General features: G+C 55.9%; 5 protein-coding genes across 5 annotated transcripts; 3 read left to right on the top strand and 2 right to left on the bottom strand.

Moving 5' to 3' along the window:
• Positions 1-119: 119 nt before the first annotated feature.
• On the bottom strand, positions 120-728 carry IUM83_17079 (uncharacterized protein; the record flags this gene model as incomplete). Its single annotated transcript, XM_067942006.1, has 1 exon — positions 120-728. The coding sequence occupies one exon, from the start codon at positions 726-728 to the stop codon at positions 120-122; it is 609 nt and encodes a 202-aa protein (XP_067792485.1).
• A 312-nt stretch (positions 729-1,040) lies between these two features.
• IUM83_17078 (uncharacterized protein) lies at positions 1,041-1,505 on the top strand (the record flags this gene model as incomplete). Its single annotated transcript, XM_067942005.1, has 1 exon — positions 1,041-1,505. The coding sequence occupies one exon, from the start codon at positions 1,041-1,043 to the stop codon at positions 1,503-1,505; it is 465 nt and encodes a 154-aa protein (XP_067792502.1).
• Positions 1,506-1,829: 324 nt separating this feature from the next.
• On the bottom strand, positions 1,830-4,574 carry IUM83_17077 (Bifunctional aspartokinase/homoserine dehydrogenase; the record flags this gene model as incomplete). The annotated part of the gene is made up of 1 exon (XM_067942004.1): positions 1,830-4,574. The coding sequence occupies one exon, from the start codon at positions 4,572-4,574 to the stop codon at positions 1,830-1,832; it is 2,745 nt and encodes a 914-aa protein (XP_067792474.1).
• A 300-nt stretch (positions 4,575-4,874) lies between these two features.
• IUM83_17076 (Major Facilitator Superfamily (MFS)) lies at positions 4,875-6,461 on the top strand (the record flags this gene model as incomplete). Its single annotated transcript, XM_067942003.1, has 1 exon — positions 4,875-6,461. The coding sequence occupies one exon, from the start codon at positions 4,875-4,877 to the stop codon at positions 6,459-6,461; it is 1,587 nt and encodes a 528-aa protein (XP_067792489.1).
• A 2,441-nt stretch (positions 6,462-8,902) lies between these two features.
• On the top strand, positions 8,903-11,067 carry IUM83_17075 (CAMK/CDPK protein kinase; the record flags this gene model as incomplete). Its single annotated transcript, XM_067942002.1, has 8 exons — positions 8,903-9,238; positions 9,304-9,414; positions 9,488-9,558; positions 9,638-9,710; positions 9,787-9,849; positions 9,918-10,067; positions 10,142-10,455; positions 10,524-11,067. 8 exons carry the CDS (start codon positions 8,903-8,905, stop codon positions 11,065-11,067), a joined length of 1,662 nt encoding a protein of 553 aa, XP_067792475.1.
• Positions 11,068-11,634: the final 567 nt, after the last annotated feature.

The following is an 11,634-nucleotide window of genomic DNA, read 5'->3' as shown; positions in this document are numbered from 1 at the left end:
TTTGTTCGATTCAGGTGATTAGGATAAAACGCATGCATCGAGTGACTTCAATCTCTGTAGGAAGTGCACCCAAAGCACCACAGTGTCCGACGGCAACCGGTGAATGGTTGAATTCCTACTTACGACGACGGCGAGTTACCCGCAGCAGATCCCATCGCGGTACTAGACATGGGAATCTGCCGCATCGTCGGCCTGTTCACGTTGAATCGAGTCGCCACTGGGGTAGGCGGCGCCATGACCGCAGGAATCGCCGCAGTGGCAGCACCAACCGCGTAGCCTGTTGCCGCCGCGGGATTGCGTTGAACGGCCGATAGGATGGAATTGATAACGTTGGAGATCACCGCCGGGTTCGTCGCGACATTCGCCGTCGTGCCGCTGGTGTTGCCGTTGTCCGGCTCGAGTTGCTCGAGTTGCTCGAGCACGAAGTTAGCCGCGGCCGGGTCCACCTCCTCCGGGTGCGTAGCCAGCTTCTCCTTGATGATCTTGACGAGCTGCACGCGGTCGCTCTTCGACAAGAGGACGTTGCTCTTGTTCAAGAACACCTTGTTGTTCGTGGCATCGACGGTGTTGGTGATGGCCCCGACAGGCACGGACACCGACGTGCCGCGAAGACCGGGGTTTGTGGCTGGGTCTGAGGTCATGCCAACGTCCATGGTGGCGTGTTCCTCAGCCGCCGTCACGAACGACACGAGACAGACCAGCGCAGCAGCGATCGCAGCAATCTTCATGATAGCTTGGTAGTTGAAGCGCTGGGTGGAAGGCCGACTTGAGTGCTGGGAGTCCAATTGAACAGTGACAGCAGGAGTGAGTTTTCACTTACTGGGTTTTGTTTATCGAGGAAAACACCCAGGAAGAAGTCGAGAATCGGGGCTGTACGCACCGAGTAAAAATTCTTCAACTCGCGCGCACAGAGATTTCCACGCTAAATGTTTCTCGGTGTTTTCCTCGATTCCAAGTCCACTCCACGGCGCACGAGGCACCTGCCATTGTTCATTTGGACTCCAACCACTCCAGCGTCTCACACTTCCCCAATCGCCACCATGAAGATGTCCATTGCTGCGATCGCTCTTGCGCTGGTCTACTTCGTCGCATTCGTGACGGCCGACCCGCCGACGACGGTCTCAAGCTCGCCGATGTCCAGCGACGAACGCATGCAGCTCGCCAAGGATATCAAGGAGCTGTTCTCCAAGAACCCAAGCGCGGTGGATCCGGCTATCGCCGCCATGTCGACCGAGAGCCTCTTTGGTCTGCTGTCTAGCCTTGGCTCGAACCCGGCGGTACTCACCAACGCTGCGGGTCTCATCTCGGCGGTGACGAGTCGCAACCCGACTGCATTGGCGAGTCATGCAACTGGTCTGTTGAATGCGGCACTTCCTGCGTTGATGTCGGCCGTTGGCCCTGCTGCTGCTGCTCCTACTCCGGCTGCTGCTCCAGCTGTCTCGATCGCGCCGATTTACGTGACGTCGGCCCGCGTCGCTCCTGCTGCCGCCCCCATGTCGACGTAGCATGTTAACGTCACAACTTGATGTCAAAGGCTGGTCACGGATGCCCAAGTAGTACTTGGCAGCGATTCATGAATTTCGTGACGACAAACGAAGTCGTAGCCGAAATGCGTTTTACCTAAAACTTTCAACAATCAACACGTCGCGTTCCGCATCAACCAACGTGAAATGCTGCTACACGCATAGGTGGATTAGTAGGTTATGCACATTTGGGATGGAATACGAAAGCTACTCACACCGAGCGCACCCGAAGCTCGGGTCGGTCGGTGGTAGGTGCCACTTGAAGTCAGTGGCTTGCAGTCATACTGCACTCCTTGTCCTTGTAGTTTAGACGTGGACGTTCTTGCCGTTAAGCGAATTGAGGATAGTGAGGACGTCACGCAGGACACCAGTGGCGCTAGCGGCGGCACCGGTGCCGGAGCCTTTGAGGACCAACGGATTGGGGTACTGCACGGAAGATAAGCCGAAGGCGATTTCGTTGTCCTTGGTGTGGTAGGCCGGGTGGTCCTCGTTGACGAGCACGGGCTGGATCTTGGCCTGGATCGACGGGAATTTGGCCAGGTCGATCGAAGCAACGTAGTGCAGACGCTTGCCCTCCGCCACAGCCGGCACATAGTACTTCTCACGGAAGGCTTCGTCGTACGCCTCGAGTCCGGAGACGATGTCTTCCACCTCCATTTCGCTCGACCACGAAATCGTATCCAGAACACTCTGCGGGATCAGCGGCTCCAGCTGAACAGCGTTCGGGTTGAGATGAACGCCGAGAGCACGCGCCAGTACCACAATCTTGGAGATCATGTCCGTGCCAGTGAAGTCTTCACGCGGGTCGCGCTCGCAGTAGCCCTTGCGGAGCACCTCGCCGACGGCCTCCGAGAGCTTCTTGCCCTTCATGACTTCGTTGGCGACAAAGTTCATCGAGCCGCTGAGCGAGGTCTCGATGCTTAGTACGCGGTCGCCCGTGCGCAGGATGTTGCCGAGCGTGTCGACCACCGGCAGACTGGCGCCGATAGTAGATGTGTACATGAAGAACGTACGGCCAGTCTTAGCGCGGGTGGTGGCCACACTCTCACGCGAGGACGTGGGCGGCAGGCTGCTCACCGATCGTGCGTTGGAAGCCACGACGTGGATACCGCGCTCAATGCAGGCCGAGTAGAGGTCCTTGGTGTTCGCCTGGCCGGAGCAGTCGACGAGGATCGGAATGGCCAAGTCCTGCAATTGATCCAGTTGCTCGAGCGACGGCGCACCGGCGTACTGAGCTGACGCACTGGTTGAAGTTGACGCAGAAATCACAGCGTTGGTGCTCTTGCAGCCTTCCAGCCGCGCGATAAGCTCCTCAAACGTGAAGCCCTTGGGGTTGTACATGAAGTCGCAGCAGTTCGAGCCGAAGCCAACGATGTTGACGCGCGCCTTGTGCTGGAAGCGGTACAGCTCCTGCTGCTTCTGGAGCTGGCGCACCACGCCCAGCGTGATATGGTTGCAGCCCAATAGAACGACGTTGGTGACGAGGTAGTCCACGTTGAAGGCGTCGTGTACACGACGCACAGCCACCTTCGTGTCGGCACCCCGAATGACACAACTCAACGATCGTGAGCTAGTGCCCTGACCGACGGCGAGCACTTCAATGCCGGCGTCGGCGAGGGCCCCGAAGAACTTGGTCTGGTTGTAAGGGATCTTGGACAAGTCTTCGGCCACGACGGAAAGCATAGTCACGGGGGACTCGGCATTCAGAGGGTCAACTTCGTGAGACTCGATCTCAGCGCTCAGCTCAGCGTTGATGGCTGCGCAGGCCTGTTCTTCGGCACTGCGAGGCACCACGACGCTGATCGCCTGGCCATGAGCTCCGCGGATCGACAGCCAGACGGGAATCTTGAGCTCCTCCAGCACCTTGGTCACGCGAGCTCCGATGTTTTCTTGCTGGTGAGGGTCGTTGCTGCCGTCCTGAAGGATGCGCGTGCGGGCCTCGATGATCGCAAGGTTCTCCAGCGAGGTGGTGCACGTCTCGCGCGTGCCCGAGCGGCCAACGCCACTGATGTAAGTGCCGTGGCCGTTGGGGTCCATGGTGTTACGGATGAGCATGGTCACGTCGCCCTTGATCAGCGGCACCATGGTGCGCGCGTGGAACATGCGCGTGCCGTACACAGCCAGCTCCAGAGCTTCGTGGTGGTTCAGGTGCGAGAGCGCCACTGCGCGGTCCACGATCCTCGGGTCCGCAGTCATAACGCCCGAGATGTCGGTGTTGATCAGCACGTAGTCGGCGCCGAGCGAGGCACCCACCAGCGTGGCCGTGTAGTCCGATCCGTTGCGTCCCAGCGTCGTGGTGCGGCCACCGCGCGTACGAGCAATAAAGCCTGTGATTACCGGCAGCGTGTTGGGCTTCCACTGCGCCGCGAGCTGCTGCAGCTTCTCCTTGGACTCGTCAAAGAAGACCTTGGCGCAGCCGTGCGTGTCGTCCGTGATGAGCCAGTCCCTGGCGTCCAGGTAGAAGGCCTCGACGCCTGCCTTGGTCAGCAGCTTGGCGACGATCGTGGCGCTGATGCGCTCACCGAAGGACAGCACCGTGTCCGTGGCCGCGGCCGTCTGCTCCTGCAGCAGGCAGATGCCGAAGAGCAGCTCCCGCAGCGGCTTGAAGTGGTCGACTATGAGCTCCGTCATGTCCTCCAGGGGCTCCACCTGCAGCTCCGTCTGCGTGTCGTGCGCGTTCGTGAGCGTCAGCGCCTGCAGTTTGTCCACGACCTCGAGCGCGCTGTCGGCGTCCCCCTTGGCCGCGAACGCCACAGCTTCCAGCAGGTAGTCGGTCGAGTGGCCCATGGCGGACACCACGACGGCCAGCACGCGCTCGCGCTCGCTGCGCACGATGCGCACGAGGCCGCAGAGCCGCGCCGGGCTGCCCACGGACGTGCCGCCGAACTTGTACACGTTGCGCGCGCCATTGCGGTGGTCCAGGTGGCTGAACTCGGCGCTGTCGGCTGCTCCGTCCAGCGACAGCGCGTCTCCGTCCAGCGACAGTGGGTTCTCCAGGATCTCCTTGGGCCAATTGGCCCCGATGAGCATCGACGGCGACGTGCAGTCCATGTTGCTACAGTACAGTGTACCGGTACAGTCGTCCTTGAGGAGCTCCGTTCACGAATGGCTGGCGTGGGGATCTGATGGGGATAACGAAGGGGATGGGCCTGCGAAATCATTGGATTAAAAACGAAATAGTGACTACTGATTGGCTGTAAGAGGGAGTGGGATATGGCGACTGAACTTTTGACACGCACTGTACATCTCGTGGCGTGTCAAACGTGACGTCCATGTATTAATACACCGAAGTGGTCCATGAAGGTACCTCGGCGCTGGACGATCGCCATGACCACTTGACAAGTTGCTGCCATGGGCGCAGTAGCGGCAGACGCTCCGACGGTATCAATTGCTGCGGAATCGGCGGAGAAGGAGGAGAAGTTGCAGCTGCCAGCAGCTCGGGATGACGGCGATCGACGACGGCGAGTGCGGTCGTGGTACGCGCACATGGCGCTGATCCACTTGTCTGAGTTCGGCGCGGAGGCGGCGCGCGGCCTGGTGCTGCCGACGCTGTTCACGTACGTGCAGGAACTTGGCGGCGGGCTGGAGGACATCGCGCTGCTCACGGCACTCTTCAGCGTGGGGCGGTTCTTCTCGTCGCTGCTGTTCGGCTGGCTCTGCGACCGCACGTCGTTCCGCGTGCTGTACAATGTGGCGGGAGCCTGCGCTGTGGTGGGCAACTTGATGTACGTGCTGCCCTACAGCGCGTCGGTGCACAGTAGGACGCTGCTCGCGCTGAGCCGCTTTGTCATCGGGTTTGGCGCTGGCAACCGCAGCGTCTGTCGAGCGAATATCGCCATGCTTACGAGGGTGGATCAGAGACTACAGTACTTCACGCTGTTCGCAACGGTCGTGTTTCTAGCGTACGCGCTCACGCCCGGTCTTGGCAGCGTGGTCGGAGACACGCAGATCGAGATTGGTGGAGACCTGCTCCAGTTCAACCGCTTCACAGCCCCGGGATTCCTCTTGGTCGCGTTGAACCTGATCACGATCGTCTTCAACAACATAATTTATGACGACTCAGTCTCGCGCGAAGATGCCCCGCAATCCCCCACTGCAAGCTCCGCTCCATCACCCGAAACTACCAAGCCGGCCGAGAAGGTGCTCGCAATTGCTGTGGATGAGGCGGAAGATGGAGATGCTGCTAAAGCGAAGCCTGCACAGGGTTCATCTGGACCCGAACTGTCCGATCGCGCGGTGACGGTGGGCATGCTGGTATTCATCTTCCTAAATTTCAACGCCAGAGGCATCCTCTCCATCTTCGAGACGGTGAACGTGCCACTTTTTCTGGAGATGACGAATCGCAACACAACGGCGGAGCAGGACTCGGTTCAGGCGACGCAGGACGCGTCCACGTTTTATCTCATTGTCGGCCTCCTCGGATTAATTTCGTACGGCTCAGTGCAGATTCTGCGCAAGAAAGTCTCCGACGTCGGTTTCCTGCTCTTCGGCTTCGCGATGCTGCTCGTAGGCAACGCTGTTTTGTTGACGCTGTGCGCGGATATGCACGTCAACAACGAGCGAAGTGATGACATCGACGAAGCCCATTCCCAGCAACAGTTCAACATCTTCGTAGCTGCTGAAATATTCGTGTGGAGCATCGGCTGTCCACTAACGTCAGCCGTGGTCGTATCAGCTTTCTCTAAAGTACTGGGATCGAGGCCTCAGGGTCTGCTCATGGGAGTCTTCGGCGCCTCTGCGTCTATCGCGCGCATGGTGCTTCCGTTCCTGCCCAGTTTGTTAGCGTCGTGGCCGCTCCTCTTCTTGGTCAATATGGTGCTCTGCGCGATCTGCATCCTGGTGCTATCAGTGTATCTAGGTTTTGTATCTCGACAGAGCAAGGCCGCCGCTTATGACAGCGTTCAACTCCACTCGGATGGCCGGGAACTAGAAGGTTGATCCCAATCCCATGTCGCCCCGCATAAATAACTAACTTTATCAATTAGCAAGAGCGAGGCATTCTCTGTGTTTGCTTGGTTTGGGAATGGAGTTGAAGGTAACGCCAATCTGTGGTCGAGACTACAGAACTCTGGAACAGGGTGGCGTCGTCGTGAAGAAGACGCTGTTTGGCGGGACCGAGTGCAGCGTGCCATTATCGCGAGGAATTTGCTGGAACCCGTTGACCAGGTGCTTGTTAGTGTGTGATATTTCTAAATGCTGCATCCGTGGTTTCGGCGCCGCGTTTAACCCCGATGACAAAGGGCAACTTCAAATGGCTTTGAACAGTGAAGTGAACGGCAATACGGCGCTCGTTGGCAGTCACGGCTCAGCGCCAGGACAGTTCCTTAGCCCCATTGCAGTGGCCGTGAACTTGCGAGGAGAACTCGCCGTGGCGGACGGAAAACTCAACCGCATCCAGATTTTCTCCGGGAGTGGTGACTTGGAGCACGTGATCGGGCGTTCGGGCACCGCGCGTGGCGAGTTTCGAGGCATCACCGACGCGAAGTTTACACCTCGAGGGTATATCGCCATTGTGGACTCTGGAAACCACCGCATCCAGATCATGACATTCACTGGGATCGTTGTTCAGGTTGTGGGCCGATACGGATGGAAGCTGGGAGATTTCGTGGGTCCATGCGCTCTCGCTGTCAATGGGGTTGGTGATCTCTTTGTGTGCGATGAAGGCAACAAACGTATCCAGCGGTTCTCACCTACAGGTAAACCTCTGCTGGAATGGGGTAGTCGTCGTGGACCCACGCCTGACCTCAGCACATTATCCGACGGAACGGATTTCACGGAGCTGAGACCTGTAGTTTACTCGATCTTCGACAAGCCATCTGACATTACAATAGGAATTCACGGCGAAGTCATCGTTTGCGACGCTGGGAGGCGACAACTTTTAGTTTTCTCGGACGTTGGTGCATGCCTCCATGTCGTCAACACAGCTCAAATGTTCCAGTCCAGCAGCCCAACTGCAATGACTGTCTGCTCAAACATGTTGGTCGTGGTTGGTACGTCGACAGCATCCAAAACACGCAAGGACGGTCGAGCCTCCATCACTGGCATTTGTAGTCAGGACGGATTATCGAACGGTGTGGCAAGTTGCCTGGTGGCAGCGTTTCCTCCAGAGAAGCGAGTGCGTGTAGGTCAGTTCGAAGCGATCCCTGCTCATTGTGCTGTGGCAATAGCTTGTTACCTGACGTACGCCGATGCACTACTCGTGCGCTTGGTCAGTCACTACTTCCACAACTTGTGCCGACAACTACGAAATGAGTGGAAAATCTTCCCGCTCGTAGCTGGGCAAGCGACTGTGATAAAGTATAACCGAGTCGTGTTACCAGCGACGGGGCTTATGGCCGTAGAGGAAGCGTTTCAGAAGTGGGGGCTACGGATCTACAAGCCGTCGAACCGCATTCGCAAGCACGTTATGGATTTTGAAGCTGGGTTTTGCAGCGCTCTCAGCACGCTGTACGGCCCTTTATTTTGCTACCAACACGAGGAGATTCTACGATCGTTTTTCAGATTCTACTCAAGCACAACCAGAATATCAGTGCAACCCATGCGTGATAAAGAAGAAATCGACAAGGCTGCATTTATCGAGATCGTTACACAAATCGAGGAAGTGCGCTATGGATTCCGGACGTGGGAACAGTGTACTCCATTTTCTCGAAACTCAGAGAAGGCTGTACCTCTGCCAGCTATCCGGTGTGCGAGTAATGTGCCAAGGGTGACGGGTGGAACACCAATACCAAACTCGCTCCGGCTCGTCGAGAATGCCCAGCAGCAGCAACTGTCCAAGCTACTGCAAAAGTTCCTAACACTTTAAATCTGCGAGCGACCAGACCATTGAGTCGGACGTAGGACTCGTCTCGTGACTCTGTCTGGCCCGCCTAGACTTGAGGCGTTTGCCAACGCCCAGAAGTCAGTTGCAAGCCTCCGATCCGTTGAATAAGGTGAGTATTCGACTAAAGCAAGCATTAAACTTTATAGGTTACTTGTCCATGCGCGATGTTCACTTCGTTTCCGAAAATGGACTGCGTAGTGGAGAATGCTAGTCGCGTGAAACCCTCACTGATAAGACGTATCGTCCCCGCCACATGAGCCGCATACTTGCGAAGTGGAAGGCTAACCTTGAGCGTTTGGTTGCCTTATCTCCGTCACCGCTATTCTTGAAAGCAGTTAGGCACATTGGAGGCTATTATACTGAATGGTGTTTCCACGCAGGTCAGGCATGCGATGTGAATTGTTATTAGAAACGCGTCGTTGCTATTTGAGGAGGTATTCATCGCCAACTTACCATGGAGTTTGCGTCGAGCCCTCATTGTCGGGTTTCTTCAGAAGCAGACACACCAGAGCATCAAGCTCCGAAAACCCAAACACCGAGAAACCGAGAAACTACTATGGGCTGCACGCAGTCGTCCGAAGCGATCCGTCCGAATATGTTCCAGACGAAGCTCTGCATGCACCACAAGACTCCGTGGATGGATGTGTACCGCAACCTGGGCGAGTTGGGCCGAGGTGCCTTCGGCGTCGTTGAGAAGGTGGAGCACCTCAAGACCCACAAGCACTACGCGATGAAGACTGTGAGGTTCGAGACGGGAAGCAAGCGTCACGAGTTCGAGCGCGAGATGAACATCCTCCGCGTGCTGCATCACCCCAACATCGTGCGCATGCTCGAGACGTTCGAGGATGAACACCACTTCTACATCGTCATGGAGCTCAGTCCTGGTGGCACGGTACGCTTAGCTTTAAGACTACTTGTAGCGAGTCGAGCTAACCGTAACTCTGGTTTGATTTGCAGCTGCTTGACCGCGTCAAGGCTCGCGAAAAAGAATTCCCGGAGGATGAAGTAAAAGACATCATGCGAAGCCTGGCGTCGGTCATCCAGTACTTGCACTCGCGCAACATTTGCGTACGCTTTTCAATACCCCTATCGACGATAATTTGTGAGCGCACAGCCCGCTAACTTCCTTTACTCGTTGCAGCACCGCGACCTGAAGCTTGAAAACATTCTGATTGACACCTTGGACAACGGCGGTGATATCAAGCTTTGCGAGTACGATGCTTACGTCGTTCCTTTCGGCGGCAAGATAACACTTCTTCATGCTCATAATTTTCTCTGCTTGTGCGTACAGCTTTGGTGCTAGCACTCTTTACAAGATGGGGGCTAGTATGCGGAAGGTCCTGGGCTCTGTCGTGTATATGGCTGTATGTATTACTCTCCTGCTACTTCACCATGTGCATCAGACCTGCTGATTCGAATTGTCGTTAATGCGCCATTCAGCCGGAAGTGCTCGAGGGCAACTACAAGGAGACGTGCGATATGTGGAGCTTGGGTGTCATCATGGTAAGCTGCAGCTACTTCTCGCCGCAGTAGTGAACATAATGCTAAAGTTTATGTGTTTCACTCTTCAGTACATGCTTCTAAGCAACAAGGCCCCGTTCTACGGAGATACCGAGGACGAACTTGTCGAGAGTATCTTCGCGGGTGAAGTCTCGTATGCTGGCAAGGAATGGGACGCAATCTCCCCGGAAGCCAAGGCACTGCTTCAAAGGCTCCTTCACGTGCGTGTAAACCGAGTGCTCTGCCTTCACATTCGGTTGGTACGCTGACACGAATGTCCGTCCCTCTTGTTTAGTTGACTCCTACGGATCGTTTCACAGCGGCCGAGGTGCTTGCCCACCCTTGGATCAAGTCCAACGAGCATGCGATATCGCCCGACGTGTACGACGAGTTTGTTCCTCGAGTGAAAGCGTTCTGCAACTACACGCCATTCCAGCGGGCGGCTCTGGTGGCTGTGGCGTTTTGCATGTCGTCCAAGCGCGTAGCTCTGCACGCAGCAGTGTACAATGAGCTCAACGTGGCTCACAACGGCGAATTGACACTTCAGGAGCTGTACATGGCGCCAGCTCTTATGCGCTTCCAGCTGGACATGGAAAAGATTGCCACTTCGTACGTCATCACGCATTGTGATCTTCACAAAACTCCTTGCTATTTGCTCACATTTGCTGCTGTTACAGACTCGATCAGCAGAATGAGAATGGTATTAACCTCCTCGAGTTTGTTGCCGCCACGTTGAGCCCCGAAGACGCGGCAGATGAGGAGCTTCTGCTTTCTGCCTTCCACATACTTGACCGTTCCCACCGCGGTGCCATCACAAAGGAAGATCTGAAGGCTCTTCTGGGACAGCACTTCGATGTTGCGGCTTGCCAAGAGATGATCCGGAAGGCCGACGCCGACAAGGATGGCAAGATCACCTTCGACGATTTCGTCAAGATGATGAAGCTGCCCGCCAGTCTCAGTGGTAAGGCCAGCAAAGCTGCATTCGCGCTAAGACGCACCTCCGATGTGGGGGCTCGTCGTCTGTCGAGGGCCTCCGACGCTGAGCCCGTCGTCCCTCGACGTAGTGTGTCCAGTGCTGGAGCGAATACGGGTGACCCTGGCACCAAGGAGGAGGCACTGCAGAAAATCGAGACCCTGCGGAACGATTTGGCCAAAGAGCCCATTGCGGATCCGGTGGCGCCCGAGACGGTCGAGGTGCAGCTTCCCGAAACTACAGCCTAAGCAAAAGCACCCAAACGCTGCCATACCGATGGTCTGCGACTAAAAACATTATTAACTGCCTCCTCCATCCGTGAGGCTTCATATTAATCTAGACTCCATTGCAAAACTTGCCGAATTTCTCGAATCCAGATCTCCTGTGAATACCCAATTCTCTCGTGACCCAAAACGACTTCAATTTTTTATACTCAGAACCCAAACTAACACTGAATTCTTAAAATTTTAGTCAAATTTGTCTTAATACTTGATACACCTGTTATATAAAAACTTAACGGAATACTCGAGCCCAATATAGCGGTTTGTTCTCCTGGTATTGCATACTCGTGATATCCGTTGGGTATCGAGAATAGATTTCTATTTCATTACGTATGATATGAGGCTTCAATAATCAACAACCGCTGTACGACTGTTGCAAACAATGTGAATGTTGCTTGTGGCGGCCAAGTGCAACATCGTCGGTAACTTACGGTGATCCGTAGTAATTTATTCGCATAGATCGATTCGGGGATACGTTTGCGTAGAATCTGAAGCAGGCGCACGAGATGCGTTTGGGTACAAAGCGGCGCTGCG

This window comes from Phytophthora cinnamomi (genome assembly GCF_018691715.1).
Source record: "Phytophthora cinnamomi strain GKB4 chromosome Unknown Contig34, whole genome shotgun sequence".
Taxonomy (NCBI): Eukaryota; Oomycota; class Peronosporomycetes; order Peronosporales; family Peronosporaceae; genus Phytophthora; species Phytophthora cinnamomi.
This window is presented reverse-complemented; position numbering and strand designations above follow the sequence as displayed.